The sequence below is a fragment of the Brachyistius frenatus genome, unplaced genomic scaffold (genome assembly GCF_029030835.1).
Source record: "Brachyistius frenatus isolate BFR_SWC_R1_liver_20210118 unplaced genomic scaffold, ASM2903083v1 Contig_2, whole genome shotgun sequence".
Taxonomy (NCBI): Eukaryota; Metazoa; Chordata; class Actinopteri; family Embiotocidae; genus Brachyistius; species Brachyistius frenatus.
In genome coordinates, this window is record NW_027210601.1 from 5,488,663 (window position 1) to 5,515,218 (window position 26,556).

The window sequence follows — 26,556 nt, forward strand, 5'->3', positions numbered from 1 at the left end:
ATGAAAATTCATTCACAAAGAGGAGGAAACTCACACGGTCACAGGGAGAACGTGCAAACTGAAAGAGCACCGCTGACTCATCCGATTCAGCCCCTGGACCTTGTTGCAGTGGGGCGGATTACAAAGTCATTGATTACAGTACTTCGTTCAGGAAAAGGAGAATAGCTGATTGTGGGGATGCGCATAAAGAGTGTTTGTGTATGAAAAGAAAAAAAGACACATTAGTGCATTAACAAGCAAGGCCGGATTACCTTGACCCCTCGAGGCCCCAAAATTCCCGGGTTCATTGCATGTTAATTAGTTTTAGTCAGTTGATTAATAGTGCGGTTGTGAAAGAATTAGCACAAGGGAAATATAAACTGCAAGGGTAGTGGTTGGTATCCGAGTCTCTGCGGAAATATAAAACTACAAAACAATGAACTTCAAGGTTTTAGCTAATACTCTTTATTTACTGAAAGTGACACGAGAAGACGGCAGCTTTGCATAAAACCTAGAAACACGGCAGAAAAAGATCACCTGGCTCGGTTTAAAGGTGACAAAGTCCCCCTTCCCGCACCTCTAAAAGCTCCACCTGGCCTAAGGAAATAGTCCAGCACTTAATTCGCTTTTTGTACATAATAATGAAACAAACTGTGGCCTTTAGACGTGCAGGTGGGCAGACCTTTTAAAAAAATATTTTTTTTTTACCTTTGTATAAAGTAAGGTTCGCTCTTTCCCCATTTACAGTGTTGTGCTAAGATAAAAGGCCTGTAGCTTTATATATATTGTGGGGGAGAGATTAACTGTGCGTGCCAATACCCACACTACCAAAATATACAGTATGCCAGAAAACAATTTAGTGGGTCCCAATAGAAAGGCAGGATGAAATACCAGGATGTCCAACTACATCTGGTTGTATTTTACGGTATGCGGGTCAGGTTGCAATTAGCAAAAGAAAGAACAAAAAGAAAAAGAATAAAAGAAGCCTTAAAAGGAAGCGTACTCGCTCAAAATCACATCCTTTTTCCTTTCACTTCAAATGTCGTGCTTCGGATCGTGACGGACGAGACCAGGAGGGACAAAGTTCAAGACGTGTTTGTATGACTCGGTAGAATGTCCCCAACTGTATTCGTACTACGTGCAACAGTACGTACTTTGTAAGAGTAGCTGCAGTATTACTAAAAGTAAAAAGAAAAAAAGTGTGCGATTTGGAAAGTAGCTTAAATGTCCCCAACAAGACGCAGACCGAGTCCATCATGTGTTCTTGAGAGCAAACTGGAAACCAACAGAATAATGGAAAATTAAGTCTTGATTCATCAATTTGACCCCCCCCCCCCCCAAAAAAAAAAAAAAAAAAAAAACGACAAAGAAGACACAGTTACCCAATCAGGTTTTTTATTTGGAACAGAGTGGCAGATTAGTGACAGGGCGGTGGCGTGGAGGATCCGCCTCCTCTCGCTCACTCAGCCAATGACAGAAACTCAGCCTTAAAAAAATGCAAATGTATAAAAACAGGAATGGGAACAGCAAACATAGAGTAGTGTAGCCTCCACTGGGCTTCACACACACACACACACACACACACACACACACACACACACACACGCTCGCTCACACATGCATACCTAGACTCACACACACATACAAATTGACCCTCTTCCTCACACACACACACACACACACACACACATCTTATTTGGCTACGCAGGCTTCGATGGGTACAAACGCACATGTTTACACTTCGACAGTCACTTTAGAAAAGACAGAACGTGTTAAGCTCATTCCTGCCTGTGAGAAAGTGGCGCTTCGTCTGTCCATCTGTCCTGCGGCGGCAGAGACAGACAGGTAGACAAGTCAGACAGACAGTGAAAAGACACAGTCAGTGTGTGTGATAGCCACTGTAAGGGACGAGCTGCCCCACATTCAGCAGTGAACAGACTAAACACACGCAGACACACACACACACACACACACACACACACACACACACGTCGACAGGCTAGTCAGTGTACACAAGAGTCTGCTGTGAAATACCAAGGTGAAGCACTCATGCATACACACACATACAGGTGGCAGGTTTAGATGAGGTGTAGAGACACACACACACACACACACACACACACACACACACACACACACACACACACACACACACACACACACACACACATACATCTTCTCACACAGGTGAGGGGGAGCAGGTGACTAAACACACAGAAGTGGAAGAGGTGTGTTACCCGTCTGTGGAAGAGCGTGAGAACTGCTGGAGTAGGTAAACACACACTCGACCACAGTACATTCCAGCTTTAACTCACCCCTCTTCTCGATCAAACTCACCACACGGACGAGAACACGCGCAGGCGTCCACACACACACACACACACACACACACACACACAAACACACAAACACATACCCAGACGAGTATAGTTTTGACTCCCATGCATTTTTGTTCTACAGTACTGAGTATAATAGAAGCTACTAGCCCAGTCGCACTGGTGTGGTTATTGTTACAATCTCTTAGATAGAAGCACAGCCCTCCTGTCGCCTCACGTTCCCCTCCCCCCCCCCCCCAAAAAACATCCGACAGCAGATTAAAGTTGGCCTCATAAACACTAATTCTTTTAACCGCAACTTTAAATGTTGTGATTTACAGCGAATTAGTGCACGTGGGGCCAACGTCCTGCGCGGACTTCTTGGTTTTCATTAAAAGGCCCCCCACGCTTCCCAGAGGCCCCGCCCATCCCCGAACAGAGAGCCAATGATGGTAGAAAAAGAAAGTGAGGCATGCAAAGGGTGTGCGTGTGTGGCAGGGGTCGGATGAAGTGATGACTGAACATGTAGTTGTGCTTTTACACAAACAGACCAAACTTTAAACCAACCGGCAACTGATCGATAACTAATCAATAACATATTGAAACCACCTGATCTCTCTCAAATCACAAGTGATGACTGTCACAATGATGATGATGACGACGATGATGATGGTGATGACGATAGGTTTGATATGTGTTTGAATGATATGATTTACAGTATATTTAAAGTCGGTTGTTCAAATGCACAGCAAGTTTGATGTCTGCAGCTGTGTGTGTGTGTATGTGCGCGTGTGTGTGTGTGTGTGCGTGCATGTGACAAGAGCACAGCTCATCTAAAGTGATGACAGATGTGATGAATAAAAACTCTTCATGACCATGCAGATGGTTAGTGACGCCAAAAAGGATACGCTGATATTTACATATAAACTTTTTTTTTTTTTTTTAAACTGCTAAATACACATCCTCCTGTTTAAGTATTATTATTATTATTATTATTATTATTACGGCATTATTATTATTATTATTCACCATCCAGCCCAAAACATTGATATATTATTGATTATTATTACTATCCATAACTAGTCTTTGTACAGCTTAGAGGAGCAGAGGGGCCGCCGGCTCGGTGCGACCAGTGTTTCCACAGCGGCTCCTTGACGTTGTAAAACACGCCGAGGGTTGAGCACCGTTTTCCGGTTGGCCGAGCACAGAGGGAGAGGTCAGCCCCACCTTCAATCAGATACCAGCGTGCGTGCGCGCGTGTGTGTGTGTGTGTGTGTGTGTGTGTGTGTGTGTGTGTGTGTGTGTGTGTGTGTGTGTGTGTGTGTGTGTGTGTGTGTGTGTGTGTGTGTGTGTGTGTGAGCACGTGTTCATGTGGCTGCATGTATGTGCGTTGGTGTGTCTTTGAGCACCAGAGGGTTGGAAGGCACAAAAGAGACCTTTCCTCTCACCTTTGACCCTGAGCTCTGTGCGGCCAACCATACGCTCGGTGTGTTTCGATGGGGGTGAGGGGGAGAGGCGAGCCCTCCTCTCTCCTCTCCTCTCCTCTCCTCTCCTCTCCTCTCCTCTCCTCTCCTCTCCTCTCCTCTCCTCTTCCCTCCCTCCTCTCCTAAGCCTTTTCATTCGCTCTGTTAAAAACCGAAGAGGAACTCTTTTTGTGCCGGAAAACACAGGTTCAGAGCACGTGTTTTGTTTTGTTTTGTTTTTTTACAAAATAATCATATCATTACATACAGAACAAGAGAATCTGTAGAATATTAATAACAACATTTACTTTAAAAACATCTTGTGTGTACGTGTTATTTTTTTTCAGAATATATTTGGGGGGGAGGGGGGGTTCTGTTTTTTTTGTTTGTTTTTTTTTGTCCTCTTTTTTTTGTTTTCATTTTCATTGAAAAGAAAGTTTCAAGTCCGCAGAGAGAAAGGCGCTCTCAATTGTTTTGGAGACGAGAGGAGAGAGGGATGAGGAGAGGCAGATGAGGGGGAAGCAACAAAGAAGAGGGGAGAGGAGGGTGGGGGCGGGGGGGGGGGGGGGCGCAAGGGTTCAGAGTATCTTTCTCTCGCTCGCTCTTTCTCTCTCCCTCGGTGTGCGGTGCGTCTCTCCGGCGAACGAGTGCTGTGTTACGCGTAAAACTCCTCCTGCTTGTCTGGTTTCTGGTAGGTGACGGTGGCCTGTTTGGGTTCCTCCAGCGTGTAGCTGCCCTCATCCTTCTTCTTCATCCTGTACACCAGCAGCATCACCAGGAAGGCGGCGAACAAGGCGCCCACCACGCCCCCCACGATCACCGCTGGAGCGAGAGAGGGAGAAAGGGAGCATTGGTCACTTCGTATTTTCCGCAAAAGGAGACGCAACGAACGCTCTGCCTGGAACACGGCAGCGCCGTCAGAGCCTCCGTTGCGTCCCTGCGTCCGACTACCGACACGACGCTCTAGGAACACTTCTTAGTCTGAACGCAGAGCAAATCTACCACCGTTTCACTGTCACTTTGCTGCTAAGTGAAGACTGATGAGGCTGAACGTGCCCAACGTACATCCTGTGCTGAATTGCAGCCCCGCAGTGCTGCGTCGCAGTTACAAACCCGACGGGGCCGTCGCAGCCGGTCCGCCGCAGCTGCATTTTTTGTGTTTTTTTTTTTTCTTCCCCCACTTTTTATCTGCTCACATCACTAATGAACTCTCGCTGCGTGCGACAGATTACTTGCGCGTTTATCAAAACGGTCAGATACGCCCTCGTTAAGAGTAATCGGATTCGATGCCAAAGCAGGAAAAAAAAAAAAAAATATGACGGTTATTTTCCAAAATGTTTAAAGAGCCCCGTTTCCATTCACAGCGTGGGGACTGTTTGTTTTGTTTATCCCAATGCCGCCGAGCGATTTCAAATAACACGCGCTGCAACGGCATTCACTTGTTGCACCGTTTTCTTTTTTTGTAATTAAAAAGATCAGTGTACATTTACCATCTCTGATTTTACTGCACTTGTGAAATATTATTTGTACATTTCACATTTTCATCACAAAGACATGATGAGCCGTTTGTCCTTGAATCCAGAACGTCAAATCATTTTTAATTTCACCGACTAAAAAAAAAAAAAAAACAACAGAAAATTTTGGCACACGTATTAATGTTCCCCTCAGGATGAACTGTAACGACTTTGGTGACTTTACATTTTCTCTAGCATCATCATCAAGTCAGAAATTAGTTTAGGGCCAAGAATTCCCATCAGCCTCGGCGGTACTCAGCAGAGTTCGACTCTAATTAACTAATGTTAGCACGCTAGCACGCTAAACTAAGACTACACCTGCTAAACATCAACATTTGGCATTAAAGCATTTAGCACGCTTTTGTTAGCATTTAGCTTGAAGCACCACTATTTATTTGTCTTTTATCAAAACCTTAACAAACACAGAATTTCTATTCCGGTTTAACGACTAAAAAAACAAAAAACAACAAAAAAAAACATTAATGTTGGGAAAACATGTAAATGAAAAAGTTTTCCGAATCACCCGTGAAAAGTCAAAGGTGGTAAATACCGGCATGTTCTTTTTGCCGTGTTTACTCGTGTTACTCTAACGGACAAAAATGAGGAAAGCGGCTACGTCTGCACAGCACTGGAGATGAATGTACGAGTCTGACATCTTATAAGTTCTATCACACAGTCTACTCTAAAAAAAAAATCTGTTGCCTCCTGCTCTTTACCGATGACCAGGAAATCAGCGAAAACCACCGCCAGCAGTCCACCAATCAGAAGAGCTGAAGGAGAGACAGAGAGCCAGTCAGGTCAGGCGAGTTGGCTGCTCCCTCACTTTCTACAACGGCTCTTTGGGATGAGGAGAAGGGGGCACTTGAAAAGAAATTGGATTTACCCAGAGGGAAAATGATGAGAAAAAAAGGGGTGAAAGGAGGGGTTGGATAACCCAAGAAGCGGATTGCTTGTTCTCGACGGGTCGAACGGGGCTAAGTAGCACATTCAGTTATGGTGATGGATCTGCACTACGTGAACGCGAGGTGATGCCAGTTTATCTCGGCAGCACCCAGAAAGCGAGGAGGGAATACAGGAGGCAACGGGGGGAAGGAGGTGGGGGGGTGGGGATGCGTTCTGCCAAACTACAAGGTGATTACCAGGTGATTTATTTGACAGGAAGTCAGAGAGACAGAGTGACAAGTTTAGACGGGGACACAAAAAACACAGGAAGACGTGAACATGAACGTTACTGATGGACAACCTCACCTATCAAAACTTCTTTCCTCTCCAGGATGTTCTTCTGTGGCAGCTGGGCGGCAGAGCTTCCTCCGTCCACCGTGTTGCCGATCAGATCAGGGTCCACCGGCATCACGCCTCGTCCGAGACCATTGCGGCGGTCATCGTGGATCTCGAAATCTCCACTCGGCCCCGCGGCGCCCACCTCGTTGATCCCCTCCTGAGGCGGAGAAGAAAAAAAAAAAAAAAGTGAGACGAACGACGGGAAATTTACATTTGAAACTCATCCAAACCAACACGGGGAACTTTCCATGGCACATGTTCGCCTTTTAAACAATGAGCCTCTGTATGCGCCGATTGACCGAGGGTTGCATATTGTCCAACATGTACACACACTTCATAAACTCTGGCAGCTTAATTACAAAGTGGAAAACCAGACAAATCTTAATGTATTATGCTTTAAATTGGAGCCGCTGCAAATAAACAAAACCACACCAATCTGAGAAATGACTGCGGTCTGTAAATAATTAAGCTGTCAGTGTTAAAGAGGCAGTCAGGAGAGGGACTTGGAATCAAACCTCAACGGTTAGAAATGAGTCAGAGGAGTATTAAAAGCCGGTATATGAATCCTTGTTCAGACCTTTTCTTTGATTTGATTCATTTCTATTGTATTTGTATTATGTGCAGTTACTGGTGTTAAGACAGCATTTAAATGTTAAGGTTGGTGAAATACTATCTATTATTGTCAAAAACAAATCCTCACAATCACATTAACCAGTATTGCCTTTGTGGCCGAGGCCTGATCTTCCTCTGAGCCACAGAGCTTCATCCAAACACATATAAATGGGTGTAACATGTCAAGAGACTATTTATCCCTGATAAATAAATTGCTGAGTATCCAGATTTTCGAGGAGTTAACGGAGCTAAAGGTTGATGTCCTCATTGGGAATAAATGGACTTCAGATCGCCACAGTCATGGAAGTCTTATTCCATTTTTTTTAATGGAATTTACTGACAATGATAAAGAACATTTGAGAAATTCTGCTTCTTTCGCTAAAGCTTGATATTTTAGAAATAAGCTTTGTTGGTTTTCTCTCCGAGAGAGAGGAGAGGTTTTAATACAACTCTCCTGTTTGTACGTTAGAGTTCAAGAGCTTTGAGTCCGGAGGCAGTTCGCCAAGCTGAGCATAAAGACTGGCCTGACTCTTTCCTAACTTTAAAATGACAACACTTATCTGCTCTAAAGCTCACCGCTTAGCTCCTTGTATGTTTTTTTTGCTTATTCAGAACACAGCAGTAAAATGAAACCAACGTTTTCGAGGGGTAGTTACGGTTATTGCCGTCGCTTCTTGCCGTGCTTCTTGTGGGTGGCGATTAGAACAAACCGTGACACCAAATACCGACGCGGTCCACTGTACACAACATGATATGGACCGTACCTGTGTTGTTGTGGGCTGCTGTGGGCGCGCCGTTCTCTCTGTTGGCGCCGCCTGAGTGGCTGTCGTCATGGGAACCCTGGGCCTGAAGGAAACCCTGGTCTTGACGGTGGTGGCAGCCGTGGTGGGCGTGGTAGGTGCGGCTGTGGTGGGCTCCGGGGTGGTCTCCGCTGTGGTGGACTCCTCTTCTTCTGTGGTGCTTTCCATATCGAAGCCTGGGTAGAAGGAGCTGGGTTCGGGTGACAGGTAGACGTCCTCCTCTTCTTCTGTGGTGCTCAGGTCATCTGAACCGGCGGAGGGCGCTGCACTTTCTGCAGTGCTGATTGCCGGGTTGGTGGTCACCACGGGAACAGCGGCAGGTGACCGCGGGGCGGCGGTGGTCTGGGCGGCGGCGGCGGCGGCCCGGAGTCGCTCCAGCTCTCTCTCTCTTTCAAGCTCCCGCTCTCTCTGCCTCTCTCTCTCTTTCTCTCGCTCTCTCTCCCGCTCCTTCTCTCGCTCCCGCTCTCTCTCCTTCTCCCGCTCTCTCTCCAGGTCTCGGACCCGCTCCCTCTCCCGCTCCCGTTCTCTCTCCCTCTCCAACTGTTTCTCCTTTTCCTTCTCCCTCAGCTGCTCTTTCTCCCTCTCCAGCTCCCTTTCCCTCTCCTTCTCCAGCTCCCTGTCCTTCTCCCAGAATGCACCACTCTCTCCATCGGCCTCGGTGGGCAGCGGGGGCGTGATGGGTATCTCCGGGCTGGGGCTGGGCTCGGCCGCGGGTGGGGCGGAGGGGGCGGGGCCGGTGGCCTGCGTGGTGGAGAGGAGGAGGAGGGGCTCTTCCGTGGTGAAGGACAGGCCTGCCGATGTTGGCCTCATTCTGATCTCGGGAACTGGAGAGGAGAGGATTTCAAATTAGAAAATGATTTAAAACGACAGACAAAGCAAAACCAACGAATCAAAGCACGCGCACGTCTCACTCCGTCACACATCCTGTACCGATGTAGGACACCACCCTCCCGCTCAAACCATCCACCCGTTTACAAATAACAGTAAATCAGACAGACTACAGCTGGCTCATTCACTTCACACTCCAGAGTTTGTTCAGTAGTGATATTGAGATTATAGACATCACTTTGTAACGTCTGACTCGGCTTACGCAGCTATCCTTGGTTTGCGTCATCATTAACAGGCGTAGTGACACAGAGCTGTTATTTTTTAAACGTGTGATTCTTAATGTGAAGGAGTGTAAACGTCAGGGACACTACTTCCTCCTTACAGATATTTGCCGACACGATATGTACATAAATTCCACACTCTAATATAGTGATGGACTTTTAACATATTGCACTATTTAGTAAATAGGAAGTGATATTTTAAGATGAGTTTCTAGGAACTTATGCCTGTATTTAATAACCTGACACAACAGATGGTTTGTTTCTCAGAACAATCAGCGACGACTTTCTTGGAAACCGTTTTTTTACGACGAGGCTCTTTCAATTAAATACTTGGCAGGTGATTGGATGAACCATCTGTCTATCGCAGGCTAATTCCAACCAATCAGATAAATGAACTATATGATGTAGCAGGAGAGCGCTGGCATGTCGGTTGACAAAACTTGCTGTCTTTGTGGAGGAAAACCTCCAGTTCGGATATGAGCAATGATATCGCAGCATTGACGCCATTGTTGTTTTCAACAGCTGTTTGTTGCTGTCGTCACATGTAAACTAGGCCCGTAGCTGCCAGCAGGTACTCATAGGAAGCCGATTGGTCCAAATCACTGCGATTTGGCCACAAGCACATAACTTGACAGGATCCTTGCGGGATCCAGCTGCCTCTTTATTTATGTGACGGTGCAGTTGAGACACAGACAGGACATGTGAGGGCAGAGAGACGGGGTCAAACGAGGTCTCTGGATGTAGGCTTTTTAAACCGGGCATGTTGCAGTTTCCTGTTGTATATGTGAGACCACTAATCCTCCACGATGCCCCGAGAGGGCTCAATTTAAAAGGCTTCTTAATTTTGGCTTTCATTCTACACTAAGCCGGCATTTCTCTTAGCTGAAAAATGAGATGGTCAAAACTGATCTTCAGAGCGGACAAATCCAAAAAAAAAAAAAAAAAAATCTTGGTTTCATATTTGAGTCCGGATGGGGAAAACTTAGCTATCAATTCAAAGAGGCATGGCAGCAATTCAATATTGCTTGTAATCATGTAAGGTTATCACAAAACCTGAGATTGCCTCAGTTGCAGTGGAGAAATCTTGATTTTTAGTCTCCAGCTCCGATAGCATTAAATCCTTCCCATAATGCAACTAGATAATATCCTTTCGTAAGAGCGTCCTTCCTGGTAAATGCCCACATCTTTTGAACTTCACAGGGAACCGATTAGTCAATAATAAATTAGTCCATTCCTAAACATACAGTTAGGCAGCAACTTACTCGGTTGTAAATCCATTAATTGCGGCAGTCATTTTTTTTTTTTTTTAATATTTCATATACTCAACATGATTGATGAAGAATAGACTCGACAAAGCCACAGAAAACTTTACACACAGACCAATAAAAGGTTCACTGTTAACAGCAATCTGGAATTTTACATGTAGTTCTCCTTCAAGAGTATTTGTTGCCTCTAATTGTCTGTTTTTTTTTTTTACCCAATGACACATACAGTATATAGCTATGTTTGTTTCATCAAATTACTTATTAAAGAGTGAATTTAAATGACAACTTAACGCAGCAATCACAGCCACAATTAAAACCCCATTTTCTGCTCATTTAGCAGTTAACAACAGCAATCTAACAAAATGTAAATGAGAGCAACTACAGCAACTGTGAGTTCAGCTGTATTAAAACCTGAAGAAGCAGAAGGCGACAGAACGGAGGTTTAAGCAACGACTAAAGTAACCAGGCTGTCGGTTCGACTCCTGACCACACGTAGGCTGCGATGCGTTTCTGTTGTATAAAAGCTTTGATCATTTGGTCGTTTATTGTGGGTAAAGGTCATTAAAAAAGATGACCCATGAAGAGAAGAGAAGAGAAGAGAAGAGAAGAGAAGAGAAGAGAAGAGAAGAGAAGAGAAGAGAAGAGAAGAGAAGAGAAGAGAAGAGAAGAGAAGAGAAGAGAAGAGAAGAGAAGAGAAGAGAAGAGAAGAGAAGAGAAGAGAAGAGAAGAAGGCCTGACTGGCTCATTTTCTTTTATAAATCCTGTAATACTATTATGCCACCTTTCATTCTGCTAATGCAGTGAAGCTTCTTGGGTTGAAAGAGAAACAAATTGAATTTCCCGGCACAAAGAAATGAAGGCTGACAGAGGATCTGGAGAGGAAATCGAAATATGGACCCCAACAATGCAGCTTCTGTCAAACATATCAGACGCCGCAAAACGCCTCGTTTTAGAGCGGCGGCATGAAATGTACTTCGGTCTATTAAATATGAGCCTTTTTCTCTGGAATCAGACGACTCCGCATCACGGTTTGAGATAAAGCAATTTGCCAGGCTGCTGTTTCAACCACAGGGGGTGCCTCCGCTACACTCTCCTGCTCTGAATTGTAATATATTTTGAGAGCGCTCGCCACTAGCGCAGTGCCTGAACCGAGGGCAGCCCTCAATGAGTCATGCCTAATAAGGAGAGCTGTGCACAAGCTTCAGCAGCCAGATCAGAAAATCAACCTGAATTACGCCGATGTGATTTACGTTAAGTACGTAATTCCTACACACGCAGACAGCCAGCTCAGTCAAACACAAGCATGCGCTCGCAGGGAGGTGGACACACTGCTGGTGTGCATGTGATCGTCTAATCTGTGTGGACTGTAATCTGATTAGAGTAAATAAGATCTGGAGGAATCGAGCCCGGGCTAGTGCTTGTTTGCAAGAGTGCGTCTGGGGTGATTTCAATAAATCTGCATCCAAACGTGTCTGTCTGAGCCAAAGGGCATGAGTCCGCGGTGTGATTGTGTGTGCATGGCCTCGGTGCATGCGAGTCTGGTGAATAGAGCGACCATAACTTGAGGACAGGGACAGGGCGAGCGGGGGGGGAGGGGGTTGGGTCTTCAGGGTCAACATATTGAAACCGAGCAGCTGTCGAGTTTTCAAGAACCGGGGCGTGAGTGTGTAACCTCACGCAAAAGGAAACGCACGCATGCACATGCACACACACACACACACACACACACACTTACAGCCAGAGCCGGAGCCCGAGTAGAGATCCTCGTCGTCGTAGAACTCATCTCTCGTCGAGCCTTCGTCATCGATAGACGGCGACCACGTCTGTCCCTGTTCATCACGAGAGAGAGGGGGGTGGGGGGGATACAGATGACAGAGATTAGAGTTATTCACCATGAATGACTGAGCTGTTTGTCATTTCATTTGACAGAGAAACCACTTTGGCAGATTACATGCGCGCACAGACACGCACACAACTGTCTGGGAGGAGGGGCAGGCTGCATTATGCCGGACGGGGTAACATCTGTCCGTATGTGACTGCACAGAGGAGCGTAGTTAACGACTTGATCTAAAGCTGGGATTTTTGCAGAGCAACATCAAAGCCTTTAAGGAGTGAAGGGGGTTTCATTTGGTCTCCGCTTGTGTCAATTGCAAGCGATGCTCAGACTGTAAAGCAGCAAAGCATTGGAAAGCAATTAACTTCTGAACTCCAAAGTGAGCTGGAGCTCTTTGAACTCTTGTGATTTTCTTAATTATGAATTAATAAAGTAATACATTTTTAATATAAATTAATTGTTTGGTCTATAGAACATTAGAAATTGTACGCTTTACATCCACAAAGCAAATGTCAAGTTATTACTATTTTTTTTTTTTGTCTGAACAATAGTTGGAAAATGTTCAGCTTAAAATGATTTATTAAATTATTTATACTATATTTTATAAATTCAGATGTTCATTTCTTTTATTTTATTTTTTTATTATAACGCAGGTCTAGGTGCCACATAAAATACTGTGAAAGTATCAAAACGTTCATGTCCACACAGAAATGCTCACAGCCTGTATTCAGCACAGTGTCATTTGGACTTCTGTAAGTTTGTGATGTCACAAACTCATACTAACGTCATATGCCCACCCTCAGCATGGCCCACCGTGCAACCTTTGATGCAGAAGAAAACACGAAGCTGTCATTCCATCGCAGAGTTATAGCAAGCTACGAGTCCGAAGAAAATCTGCAGTCAGTCTGGGTATGTGTCACTCAAAAAAGAGACACCCATTCAGAAGAGAGGGTCATTGATATCAATGGATCTTAAAGACTTTGAAAAGTTCCAGAGAGAAGCTGGAGGAGATATAAAACTGTATTGAGAAGATTTTTGGTACTTAAAAAACACAAAAATATAGGACCTTTAAAATAAAGACAAACAAACACATTTGTAAACAAATCATAAAGGTCAGAAAGTGACCAGTGTTTCCTAAAGCTCAAGGAGCACCCTAAAATGTATTGGTTTGTCCAGTCCATGTCCATTTAAGAAACTAGAATCACAAATTTATTTTGCATTTTTCAAAATTTGAATTAAGTCTTAAAATGATTAATCAATCAAGTTTCTGTTGATCAATTTAATCAAGTATTGGCTGCAACTCTAGTCCAAGTTCCATGGCAATCCATCCAAAGGGTAAAGTGATGGGCAGTGTGGCAGTGACGGAGCCAGACAGCTCACATGGCTAAAAAGCTCAGCACAATTAGGCGTAGCAGCAGGTGACGTCTTCAGATTAGTTGTTCTATTTTACAAAGTCTACGAAAAACAAGAGAAAAGCTCCAGATCCTCACATCCGTCAACTGCATAACAAGCGAGTGCTTCACTTGATAAACAGCCTGAATGAATAATCAATCATTTTGATTTATCTGTGAATCACATATTTTAAACACCTTGAGCTTGAGAAAATCACCATGTACGTTAGATTTCAGCAGCAGCCCCCCTGACGGCTCTCTACCGTAATACGCCTGTAAGAAATTTCCCTCGGGGATTAATAAAGTGTATAAAATCTAAATCTAAATCTAACCGTCTCTCATTGATCACTTCGCAGCGTCCTCCCTCCTCATCCCTCCACCTTAATCCAGGGCTGTTTCATGTCGGCCTCTGAGGGGGAAAGCTCGAGCTTGTCGACCCCCCGCCGGGGTCAGGTAGGAGTGATTAGTCGTGGGCTCGTTCAGGGATTGAACTCCTGAAGTGAGTGACATCGGCCTCGGGTCACTTTGAGGCCGATCCCTGCTCACTCTTCATTCGTCTCTCTCGCTCTTTCTCCTGACCTCAATCCCACATCCCTACTACGACGTTTAAACACACACACTTTAGCACTCAGACACTTTTCCCATCACATAGAGTCAGCCAATACTGCTATCAAATGCATGCACTTAAAGAGACACCGCGCGTACTGCGTTGCGAAGACACATTTCAAACTGCAGTACACGTTACAGTAGATTTCATTCAATTCGAATATATATGTCGAGCCCGTAGATAAATGCAGTCAATTTCAAACAATACAACGCACATTTTAAATATGTATTGTCTCTTTACTGATTTATGTCAATATTCCTTGTACTATTTAGTCAATGATTAAGTGTATTTAAGTATATTTACCCAACTACTGTACTTAAATTCAGGTTTGAAGTGCTTGAACTTACTTGATGATACTTTAACTGTAACTTTATTTGTACTGTACTTTGACAGATTATGCAGTTTTGTTCAGGCTTGAACTGTCCTCCTCGTATGTACATGTTGAATCTGCGCAACGGGTGCTTTCTGGTTTGCAGCTGAACAAGCAGTCAACACAACGCTGACATTTCATCCCATAATAAAGTGGACATGCTCTACTTGCTGGCAAACATTTGCTTATTTACACATCAAGCAGACATGAAGCCACATTAGCATCAGGAGTTTCTGGCCATGATGAGGTCTGATACCGACTCTCCTTCTCGCTCTGTTTTCAGTCTCTATCGACTCCTAATGGAATCATGAAACTCTTTAATTGCTAATTGTTCCACCGTGTTCATCAGCAAGTCCTGAACTTAATCTGTGTGTCTCCAACATTGGAAAGTTAACATAAATGTCATTCATCTGAGCTTTTTTTTTTTTTTTTTTTGGGGGGGGGTGGGGGGCTGAAAACGGGTGTCTGTTGCAAATGAGGCTGACGAGAGAAGCGAGAAACATAAAACCAAAACAGAACAAAATTGTGGGAATGTTTTTTTTAGTCTGCAGTCATGTGAAAAAGTTCTGTTCTTCTACTTTACAGTCATTCAGTCCATTGGTAATACAAAAATATTGATGAAACAATCTTACGTTTTGTTGTACAACTTTAAATTAATGACTTTTAAATTTACTGAAGTAAAGCATCTGCATAGTTTTTCCACTTCTGCGCTGTGTATATTTTGAGTCCAGCTCCAGCTCAGTACAAGATAAGTAGACAATGTTCCAGTGCCAAAAAGACACAAAAACAAAGGGTTTGGTTTTGCTCCAGGTATTGGAAAACAGTCAGTCCGCCGCTGAAAATCTGACCAAAGCAAACTTATCTCCTCAGCAAATCTTAAGCCCATCCTGAGGCCCTGCAGAGCTGTTTTCTCTAGCCTGCCTGAGCGATGCTAATTGTAGACACACACACACACACACACACACACACACACACACACACACACACACACACACACACACACACACACACACACACACACACACACAGGGAGAAGTAGAAGCTCCTCCCCGGCTCCAGACAGAGGAAACCTGATGCCTTTAAAAGCCAATAAAAGCATAATGGAAACGAGAAACCCGAGCATCTCAGTCCATCACATCGCAGCATGTGGAGCTGAAACGCTATATGTACCTCCTGAAAACGAAATTGACTTTGACTGAAGTTGCGCGGAGCCTGGACACACCGAGGATATTGGCTTCAAGAAGTGGAAGGCTGAGACAGAGAGAGAGAGAGAGAGAGAGAGAGAGTGTGTGTGTGTGTGTGTGTGTGTGTGTGTGTGTGTGTGTGTGTGTGTGTGTGTGTGTGTGTGTGTGTGTGTGTGTGTGTGTGTGTGTGTGTGTGTGTGTGTGTGTGTGCTTCATGCTTTGAGTGTAAATGTGTGTGAAGACCTGGTGATGTCAAACCCTGAAGGTGCCGAAAAACACTGAAAAGATGTCTCTCTGTGTGTGTGTGTGTGTGTGTGTGTGTGTGTGTGTGTGTGTGTGTGTGTGTGTGTGTGTGTGTGTGTGTGTGTGTGTGTGTGTGTGTGTGTGTGTGTGTGTGTTGTATTTCAAGGATTGGTTTTACAATGAGGGCCGTTGCTATGGGCAACCTTTGCCTTTCACAGAAATTCCCGTCTCCCAGTGAGAAGCAACCAGACACACACACACACACACACACACACACACACACACACACACACACACACACACACACACACACACACACATATATAGGAGCTCTAACTACATAAGCAAAAGGTGTTATGTAATGTCAAACAAACAACCTAAAAAAACAACATCAAAACAATCTGCTCCTGCATCCCCCACCTCGTTCTGTTCCTCCCCTCTGGATTCACAAACTCTGTGCCAGAGTATCCCTGTCCTCGCCCTACTTTCCTTTCATCTTAAACTCCATTTCTTATCTCCAGGCTAGCCCCCTAAATTCAGCGTGTCTCCAAAAAAAAAAAAAAAGAAAAGAAAAAGACACCATACTTAAATAAACACACCCCTCCCCCAAGGCGGCACCAGAGCCCACCCCAGGGGCCCCATTTACAAGTCCTCAACACACGGGGCAACCTCCAGGACTCGCGGTCGCTGCAGCGCTGAAGCCTGTACTGTGTGTGTTTAAATGCGCATCATCCGTGTTTCGCCCCAACATTTAACAGCGGTATATCATCACCCTCTGCTCCTCGACATGTTGGGTTTACGAGTCAATATTATAAGTGTGAATTCACTGTATGGCTAGCATTAGTGCGTCACCGTGCGTAATTACAGTGTGCGCGCCCGAATGGGTTTAATCGCAGGTTTTGTTTGTGGTGTGTACATGCAGACACGAACGCCCCTCAGAGCGATCCGCGTGGGTGTGAGTGGGTGTTTTACGTGATTTCGGGGGAGCCGAATAAGGCCAGCTCTGCATTTTGCCTCCGTTTCGGGAGCTATAAACGGCTGTACCTTCAGCCTGCGCCACATACCTAACTAACCACAACGAGACGCAACGAGCGCTCCTCCGCCGCACGCATAACCTAGGGCCAAAATCATCCGTGTGTTGCCCTCAATTTCCTTCCACCACTGCATTTCATTCCCATTCGTTATAAAAGGAAACTGCAAGATGACAGCCACATTCAGCTGGATCCGCGGAATGAATGCAATCCTGGTTTTTGGCCGTGTATGAAGCGGTGCCATTGTAAGACATGCGGTGCCAGTTGGAGTCATTTTAAAACAATCTGGGAGCTTGGAATATATAATTATGTATACTTCTGTAAAAAGAAAAAAGGGGAAAACATTAAATTGAGGGAGGCAAAAAAAACCAAACAGAAACGCTGAAAAAAAGAATCAGTTTGTCTTTTTTTTGGGGGGGGGGGGGGGGGGGTAACATTACGTTTTCACAAAAAGAAACGTCCTCTGAGGGGTGTTGCAACATTTACAATGACTCAGGTAGAAACCTGAGCTGCAGCCTACATCAGGCTTTGCACTATAAATTCAATCCTATACACTGTAGCTTCTCCGTGAGTGTGCGTCAGCTCATTTCACTGCTACAGAGCCTGGATTTTATACCTGAGCCGACAATGCTGCGGATTCGCAGATATTAATATTCCACAGGAGCTAATCTCTTCCAGATTTTAATTTGGGTTTGGAGTAAAAAAAAAAAATTTTTAAAAAAGAGAAGAGAAGAAAAAAAGCAAGATTAGAAGTGTGTGAGCGTCTGATATTAAATCAGCAATGCTGCAGCAGCCTGATAATGTGTGACCGAAAGAAACCAAGGTGTGTGTGTGTGTGTGTGTGTGTGTGTGTGTGTGTGTGTGTGTGTGTGTGTGTGTGTGTTTGTTTTGTCTGTTAGACGCAGGAAGTCAGCTAACAATAGGAGGCAGACGTAGTTATATAGATAGTGACTCACACACACAGACATGCTGGCGCAGGATTAACTGGCATATGTGTGTGACCCAAAGATGATTTCTTTTTTTTTTTGTCTTCTGGCTGGTCCAGTTTAGTTCAGTTTGGAGATCCCCTCCAGGCTAGCTGAAGATAGGCTGCTTCATTGTGATTGACTTCAAATGCATTCCTCCGTAACCCGAGAGGCTGCTGCTACTGCTGTACAATGCCTGGCAAACACACACACACACACACACACACACACACACACACACACACACACACACACACACACACACACACACACACACACACACACACACACATTTTCAGCTCCTGATACAACACTGAGCTCTGCTTCGGAGAAAAATCGTTAATTGTGATTTTCTTTTTTGCTATGCGAGATTTTATCGGAGTGAATGTTCTCGACTGCTGCGGCATCTCTGAGCTCTCAAACTGTGAAGAATAATTTGAATACTCCCTCTGCTTTCTGGCACCATCTGTGAGTCCCACTCTCCTATCTGTCCCCTCCATTTACTGCAGCCACAGCACCGAAGGAGAAGAAGAGGGGACAAGAATACAATGAGGCAGTGAGGTCATGTCTGTTTTCCACCCCGCACTCTTCCTTTAGGATCAACGGGGTTTTTAAGCGTGATGTGGAGGCACTGCAGGGTTTGCATCCTGAAATTCTTAAAACTTAAATAAATGTCTATTGCAGTCTGAACTTCAACATTTTATAGTCCTACCAATGCAACAAGTTACTGATGTCTGTTTTGGAGTATTTCCAAATAACTCTCCTCTCCAATCCCACCAGGACTTGACTAACACATCTCAGCTGTATTATGTGCTGCTTTTCCCTTTGATTTCAAATTTGCTCTTAAAATAAAAATCTCAAATGTCTGTTAAGTCACCATCTATCACCAAATGAGCCAGAATAACGGCCATGCATTTGCACCATTACAGATTGAACCGGCTGGGTGTTGTTGGCCAAATCCCTGAGAAAAGTCACAAGCTGTGTTCATGTCAGTGACGTGATTTCCATCACCGAGCAGTTGTTGTTCCACCAGAGAGCAACAGGCTCGCTTCTTCCCCTGCCAACTAACTGATGCCACACAGGCGACAGGGTTTGGATCTCTGGAAAGTCCAAAAACACAACCGCAATTATCGATTATCCCCACAGGTGGCGCCAAAGATGACACCGATTTGTGGGATTGTTACTTTAACTAGACCCAACATACGTTTACCGGGAAACATGTCAAAGTGAAATGAAAGATGCTCTAACTTCTATTTCCCTGTTGCTTTAATACATGCTCGTCACCAATTAAGGCAAAACTAAAAGCGAGTTTCGAGGAGCGAAAAATTCATACAAATGTCCAGAAAGCTTTCTGAATCCATCCGACATGTTGCAACCACTCACGTTTACAAAGTTAAGACACAACCTTGAGGTACGTGAAGTAATTATATGTCTCAGTACCATCAACTCATTTGTGTTGATGACATCTGTCTGACACTTGGTGGTCCGAATAAACATTTGGCTCCTCACAGCTTCACCCCTTCGGCAACTTCCCTCCCTCAGCCTGATGAGCCTCCTCCTATAAGAGCAATTAGAAGCATTGTGAACTGTGAATGTCTGTGTTTGTTAATGGTGCGTATTTCAGGCTTCACTCACAGAAAGTCTGTGTCGAGCTTAATCATATTTGTTCCAGAGCATCACGAGCGGAGCCGCGTCCCAAAACCCCAAAGTGCATCATTGTCGCAATGAATGTTTTAAACCTCGATGTGGGTGTCCTGAACTCAAGTGCAGCATGTCAAACTTGTCAACCAGGTCCTTACGCACAGCATGACGGGTCTGGTTTCAAATTTTTTTTTTTTTAAATAGGCAGACATTTGAGACCCAGATCAGCCCTAAAATGAGGTAAAGTGATCATTACGGGCCACATTTCAAACCTCGCGGCGGTAATTTAATTCACCGTGGGCGGAGAGCCTTACGCTTCCCAAAGCAGCTGCTGATTCACGGCCGTCTCTGTGTCTGCTCCTCGACAGTGCAGTCTGACCCACGCTGATAAGAGCTGTAGAGTTTGAGCCGTGCTGTTCTCTGACAGAAGTAGAGCGTCTCTCTGCCTGGACAGGGTCAGACTGCTTGGCACATGCCCTCCATCTACTTGCACTTAACGGAGGGGGAAAAAAACTGCAGCCTGTTTACTGTATGTATTGTTCCACGCCCATCTTTTCTCTTTCCGGAGCGGATCCCCGACCCTGTCAGCAGTGACCTCTAATCTCCCTCCATCTCCTGCTTTTCCGCCTCATCTCACTCGCCACCCTTTGCTCTTCGCATTCTACCAGCCGGGCAGGCGGCCAACCTGGACGCTAACACAGTCGAACAAGAAGATGTGAGAGATAGAGGGCAGGCAGTGTGTGTGTGTGTGTGTGTGTGTGTGTCTGAGAGAGAGTAGGTTACCAGGTGACGGCCCGGTTAAGACACCTGCCACCCTCAGCAGAGATTAGCACAGAAAGCCTCTGCACAGTTAGACTGCTTACACACACAGTGTGACACCTTAGAACACACACACACACACACACACACACACACACACACACACACACACACACACACACACACACACACACGGTCAGATGGCGAGACAGTATCTTGTAGCGATGACGTCAGGTGTGCTCGCTCCAACCTTAAAACAGCTAACACCTGCACGTTACAGCCGAGAAAGAAATCCTGCCTCAGTCTAAATTATCCTCCCTTATTCATGGTCATATGAGACAACGGGCCTCGGAGCAAAGACACATAAAAGTGACCCCCGTCTCACTGGAGTACCCTCCAACATTGTTGGCTGATCATCAACAGAAAAAGCAGACTGTCATTCCAGGTCATGCAACATAAAGATTATGAACAAAACACACAAAATGGAAAAACTTAAGATGGGTTTTTCTGTGGTGTCCTGCAGGTTAATTAAACCCTAAAGTGACACTAAGGACCTCCTGCACTAAAGAAACTACATTAACCATGCTTCTGGTGAAAAAAATGCCATCTCCCTCCTCTCCAAACGTTACCGTCATAGATCCACAATCGTCAGCTTTCTATCCAAATGTCATGACAACATTTCTGGAAAAATCAGCTAAAGAAACTGCAGTTCAATGTGAATCAATGTGCACTTTCCTCCACTGCTGTGAGCAGCTACCTTATCAAGATGAGCAGCTGATGGCACCAATTCTGCCATATTGCTGCCTTCATGTCATATCAGAGCGACTCTAATTACCAGTTTACGGCTTGTAAATAGCATTCATGCCAACGAAGCCATAATCTCGACTGGAAAAGATCCGTTTTTGTAAAAAAAAAAAAACATCCCATATTTCTGACCGGGTGCTAAAAAGCAACACGGCGCCAGAAAAATCAAGGAAACATTCACGCCTTAATTGTTAAAAGGTGTTTTAAACGCTAACAAGTTACAGCGCTATATTGAACAAGTACGGTATTTTAACCCTCACGCATCCCAACTACAGCTGCTAAACTCGGTATCTTTGTATTTTTTTTTTTTTTTAGGGCTTGTTTACTGATTCAGACCGCTGGAATCTCCGGTAATGAGTGAGAAGCAGCAGCACAACAAGAAGCCTGGCAGCTGCCATCTTGATGGGAGTGCTCGTGAGTCGTAAACATGTCATTTACCTTCCCTCCCATGACATGAACACAACACTGAAACACAGCGGAGGAGGGCGCGATGAAATTACATAATTGAAGTGAGCGCTAGTCAAACCTCAAATGATACAAAACCATGTAAACAAGGTGGAAATAACATACTCGTGTTTTGTTTCATGGATTAACACGAATACTACAGTCTGCGCGTTGACCCAGATGTTTGCATGTGCTGTCATTTTTTTATTTTGTTTTACGGAAACTTGACAAGTAAGTCGCTTGCTTCTTTCACATCATGTTATGATTTCCCTTTGATTGCATTTTGTTATACATGCAACAACTTTTCCACCTCAGACACGTGTAGTTTCTCGACCACAATTTCCAGTGTTTCCGTTCAGGTTTTTTTTGATTCCCAAACTAAAAATCTTCATAAAAAGGCCTTTATTGACACTCTTTTTCACAGGAAATACAAAATGCTACGGCATGCAAACTGACAATTACAGTAAACCAACAATAAAAAAAATTGTACGCATTTATTATTTCCTTTCAACTGGGAAGTCCAAATTTCTGGATTTTCAAATCGGAAAGTTGGAAGAACGCCACCAACCTCAACCTCAAATTCCAAGATGGCTGCTCCACGCGTTAACAGCAGTGAAAGCTACTGTTTGCTTGTCTGCTTGATCCAGTGAATAATAAAATTGTTCAAATTTGAATAAAACTACTGACATGCTATTTGGCAATATTAAAAAAAAAAATTAAAAAAATAATCGGGGATTGAGCTTTTAAACAAGAACAATGCAAGATTTTTCACCCATTAGGTGCCGTCAAGCCTCATATGAGCAGCGCTCACCCTGTGGCTCGAAGCCACTCAGTACCCATTATAATGATTTCCCAACTACATTCTTAAGACACATTTCCACTGTTGTGGTTTTCGTGTCTGTGACAAATCTCCTGCAAATTAATCATCAATGCCTCCTCCCCAAGCCTTGTTTTTTTTGTTTTGTTTTTTTAAAGTAAAACAGCTCCAAATTTAAAAGTTAAATTATTATCTAAGGTGATTCTCCGCTGTAGCAGCTGCAGCAGGGAGTCATGAGCAGCCATCACTTTTTGTTTGTTTGCAAGAAGGAACCCGCTGAGCAATTTTACACTTCTTAGCCTCAGTATTTAGACTAATGGTGAGATGTAAAGCAAGAAGGAAATGTGACATTTATGGGAGAGAAAATGAATTTAAATATGCAGCTTAATAATATGAAACTGCTCTTCAACGGCAGTAGTAGTATCCTTGTGGACATGACGCTGCCAGTAGCCCTGAGTGGGAAGGCAGAAACACTCGTCCACTGCCAAACACATATCTGATCTTTTCCTACATGTTTGTCGCAGTTTTTCACACACGAGCGCTTACTGTGACCAATGAACGTGAACCGCCGAGCAAAGAACTATAAACATGTTTGCGTACGACAGCCAGGAAACCAGCGAAACACTTTTTGTCTCTCTCGCGCTCCACTATTTTTAGTCCTTTCTGACGATCGTATTCCTGATAGCGCTGCCGACGGGGATCCACAGCGCAGCCACGGCGGCTGTATTCATTCCCCGTACAGAACCTGTGGGAGGATGGCGTTACATCGGCTCTAGTTGGTTATTCCAGCTCGCCTGGGCCCCGAAGGCACCAAAACCACAGCTGAAAAGCATCCAAGCGCTAATATTATCTTTCTAATTTTATCTTTCTCCACCGAGTTATAAGGACAAAGATGACCTATGTGATGAATGACCTTATGGAAAGTGCTAAACAGGGTATATGGTACAGTGGATGGTTTGGTCAGAGAGCTGCAGGGGAGAGAACAGGTGCACGGTGGAGAACAAACAAATCAGGAATCTGCATCACTGAATTCTAATTTATTTCCGTTAGCAGACGTTCAGTATTAATCACGTAAATCTGTCACAAAACAGTAGACCTAAATCCATTCATCAAATGTGTTTGTTGGTACTTAACAATTATTCCTTGACAGTAGGAAGTCACGTGTTTATACAATCAATTATGGAGGTTGACTTCAAATTAATCACCTGTAAAATGTAACCGAATCCGGCTTCGCTACATCAATTCTCTCCCACAACTTTACTGCTACCGTCAGAAAGCATTTTGACTTCGTCGAGAATACCCACAAGTTTTTGTACATGTTTTTCTGTAATTAGGTCTCTGTACAGTTGGTGGCACACAGGGTTCAGGCACTTGGAGGAAATGATGCACGTAGGCAATCCAGTATTGCATAATTTGATCTCATTGATATCAGCTTCGCACCCAGCTGAATCAGAACTGTATCACGTCTCTGTGAATACAAAAACAAACGTTAAAAACATTTAAATGGTGGAACAAGGGGTGGCTTTTATTTCACAGGAAGCCATGTATTTGTCAAAGAGGTGAGCGGTAATCATGACTGTTCATCAAAAGTGCATCAACAAAACCCAAACAACACTCACTTCCTGCGCCTTTTTTTTTTCTTCTTCTTCTTCTTTTTGTCAGACTTTTTGAATATTTCAGGCAGTAACAGAACAAAGAGGCAAGCTGTGGGATGACGAGCCGCGGGCAACCTCCAACTCCTCAACAACAGAGTTGTTTCACCGCGTCCTGCTTCTGACTGCTAACCTACTCGATTCAGTTCTTCACTGTAACAGCTTGCGTTTGTATGGCTGCACTGTAAACAGACACACCAGTTGCTCCTCGGTTGTATTTTTGACAGAGTAACTCTTAAATGAGAGTCTGGTGTGGAAACGGCAACCACGAAATCCTAAAGATTTCAAATGAAATGAATCAATGAACAAAGGATTTTTTTTTTTTTTGAGTCTTGAGAAGAAATACTGTGTTTGTGTCTGCAGTGAACAGGATCAGCTGATCGGGGCTGAAGGAACAGTGACTCTGCTCCTCGGAGGCCGAGTGTCTTTAACCTGTGATGTCTCAGTTTCTCCGACAAAACAAGCGGCTGACTCAGTAGAGGTCATGTGACTGTATAGTGACACATCAGCTGGCCTGAAACCGTGTAATGGACTGGAGCTGTGAGACTGTCTCACACACACACACACACACACACACACACACACACACACACACACACACACACACACACACACACACACACACACACACTCAGGGAACTGTTGACGGGAGGAGGGGTGACACACTCTGAGACAGAGAGATGTATATCTGTATGTGGGACCCAGCTGTTACACTAATCTGACAATCCAACAGGATTAAAGACAATTGAAGGCCAGCGCACGCACTCACGCGCGCACACTCACACACGCAAGACACACACGAGGCCTCTCTGCGTGGAATCCTCTTCCATTATATATGACCTCATGAAACATACATCTCAGAGAGTGTGAGTGAGTGTGTGTCACTGTCTGGCCGCCAGAAATGCCTTGAGATTCGGACACAACTGCAGCTCCCACACTCCACAATATGCCGCACTGTGTTTGTTGTGTTTATGAGTGTGTGTGATAGAAGTTTTGTCCATGGCGTTCAGGGAGTGCCAGTGTGTGTGTGTGTGTGTGTGTGTGTGTGTGTGTGTGTGTGTGTGTGTGTGTGTGTGTGTGTGTGTGTGTGTGTGTGTGTGTGATAGAAGTTTTGTCCATGGCGTTCAGGGAGTGCCAGTGTGTGTGTGTGTGTGTCTCAGTGGAGTGTATTGATGTTTGGTTGGCGAAACGTTGCAGTGAATGCTGGCTGGTCGGCTGGTGGGTCAATGGCTGCGTTTTTGTGGCTGCTTCTATGAAGTGCTGGAGAGAGAGAGAGGAGACGGAGGAAGGCGGTTTTGTGTGTGTGTGTGTGTGTGTGTGTGTGTGTGTGTGTGTGTGTGTGTGTGTGTGTGTGTGTGTGTGTGTGTGTGTGTGTGTGTGTGTGTGTGTGTGTGTGTGTGTGTGTGTGTGTGTGTGTGATTATAGCCCAGCTCAATGGGCCTATTTCAGCATGGCCAGTGGGAGGGCGTGGCGCCTGTGGCTGAAACTTTTCTCGTGTTTCTAAGGAACTTTTAAAAAGGGCTCAGAAATGTGGCTGTGTGTGAGAGAGCGCCCCGCGGACCATGATGCCTTTGTGCAGCCGAGAACGAGAGAGAGGGGGCACTCCGAGCACACACAGAAACGGTAATCAATGGTCTCTTCTCATCCCCAAATCGAAAACCTCAACACACACACACACGCACACACTTGCAGACGATGATGAGAATCAAATTTTTGTCGATATACAGTGATGGGGAAATCACGAGGCAACATCTGTGTGTGTTCATATAATTACAGCTTGTATAATTAGGCTAATGACTGTCATGCAACCGTACAAACCCCGGGGAAGGGATGACAACGAGAAGGAGAAAAATCGATGCATAAAAAGTTTCAGAGAGGAAAGGTACGAATGGAGAATACTGAAAAAGAGAGAAACCGGCATTGAGGGATGATGGGATGGATGGAACCAGAAGCGGGAGGGGCGAACAAAGAGAGAAGGGTTTCTGTCCGATGCAGGGGAGAAAAATCCAATCAGCCCTGTGTAATTCAATCTGGAATGGAAAGATGCTCCTTTGCGAGTGTGTGTGCGAAGGGCATGATGAGCCATACCTATCGTTTTCTCAAACACGCGCAGATGAGGTAAACAAATAACTGCTCCGAGGGCATCCCGAGCAGCTGACCTTGCCTCTCTCTCTCTCCTCGTTTCCTCCCATTGGTCGCCTGGCGCTGGCGATCTGACAGCCAATGACTGCAGGCCAAGCGGCTGTCAGCGCAGTCAGATAGCCGATTGATTCTCCATGCATCATAACAGCCATTGATATCGAAGACTAATTACACCGGTTGTGAGACCTGGCGGTGGTGTGAACTCCAGATAAGGCAAGAGCAGCACATGGTCTCTGCTTTAACGGGCTGCGCGCGCGCGCACACGCACACACACACACACACACACACACACACACACACACACACTGCTTGTGACCTAATCACATAATTATCA

General features: G+C 44.8%; 1 protein-coding gene across 1 annotated transcript in view; it reads right to left on the reverse strand.

Moving 5' to 3' along the window:
- Positions 1-1,352: 1,352 nt before the first annotated feature.
- The window catches only part of sdc3 (syndecan 3), a 39,746-nt gene continuing 14,542 nt past the window's right edge, over positions 1,353-26,556 (reverse strand). The window contains exons 3-6 of the mRNA XM_069695592.1: positions 12,074-12,167; positions 7,929-8,788; positions 6,520-6,709; positions 1,353-4,579 (exon numbers count right to left, since the gene is read on the reverse strand). Coding sequence (XP_069551693.1) covers positions 4,413-4,579; positions 6,520-6,709; positions 7,929-8,788; positions 12,074-12,167 — 1,311 coding nt within the window. The 3' untranslated portion in view covers positions 1,353-4,412. The remainder of the gene's footprint in view (positions 4,580-6,519; positions 6,710-7,928; positions 8,789-12,073; positions 12,168-26,556) is intronic.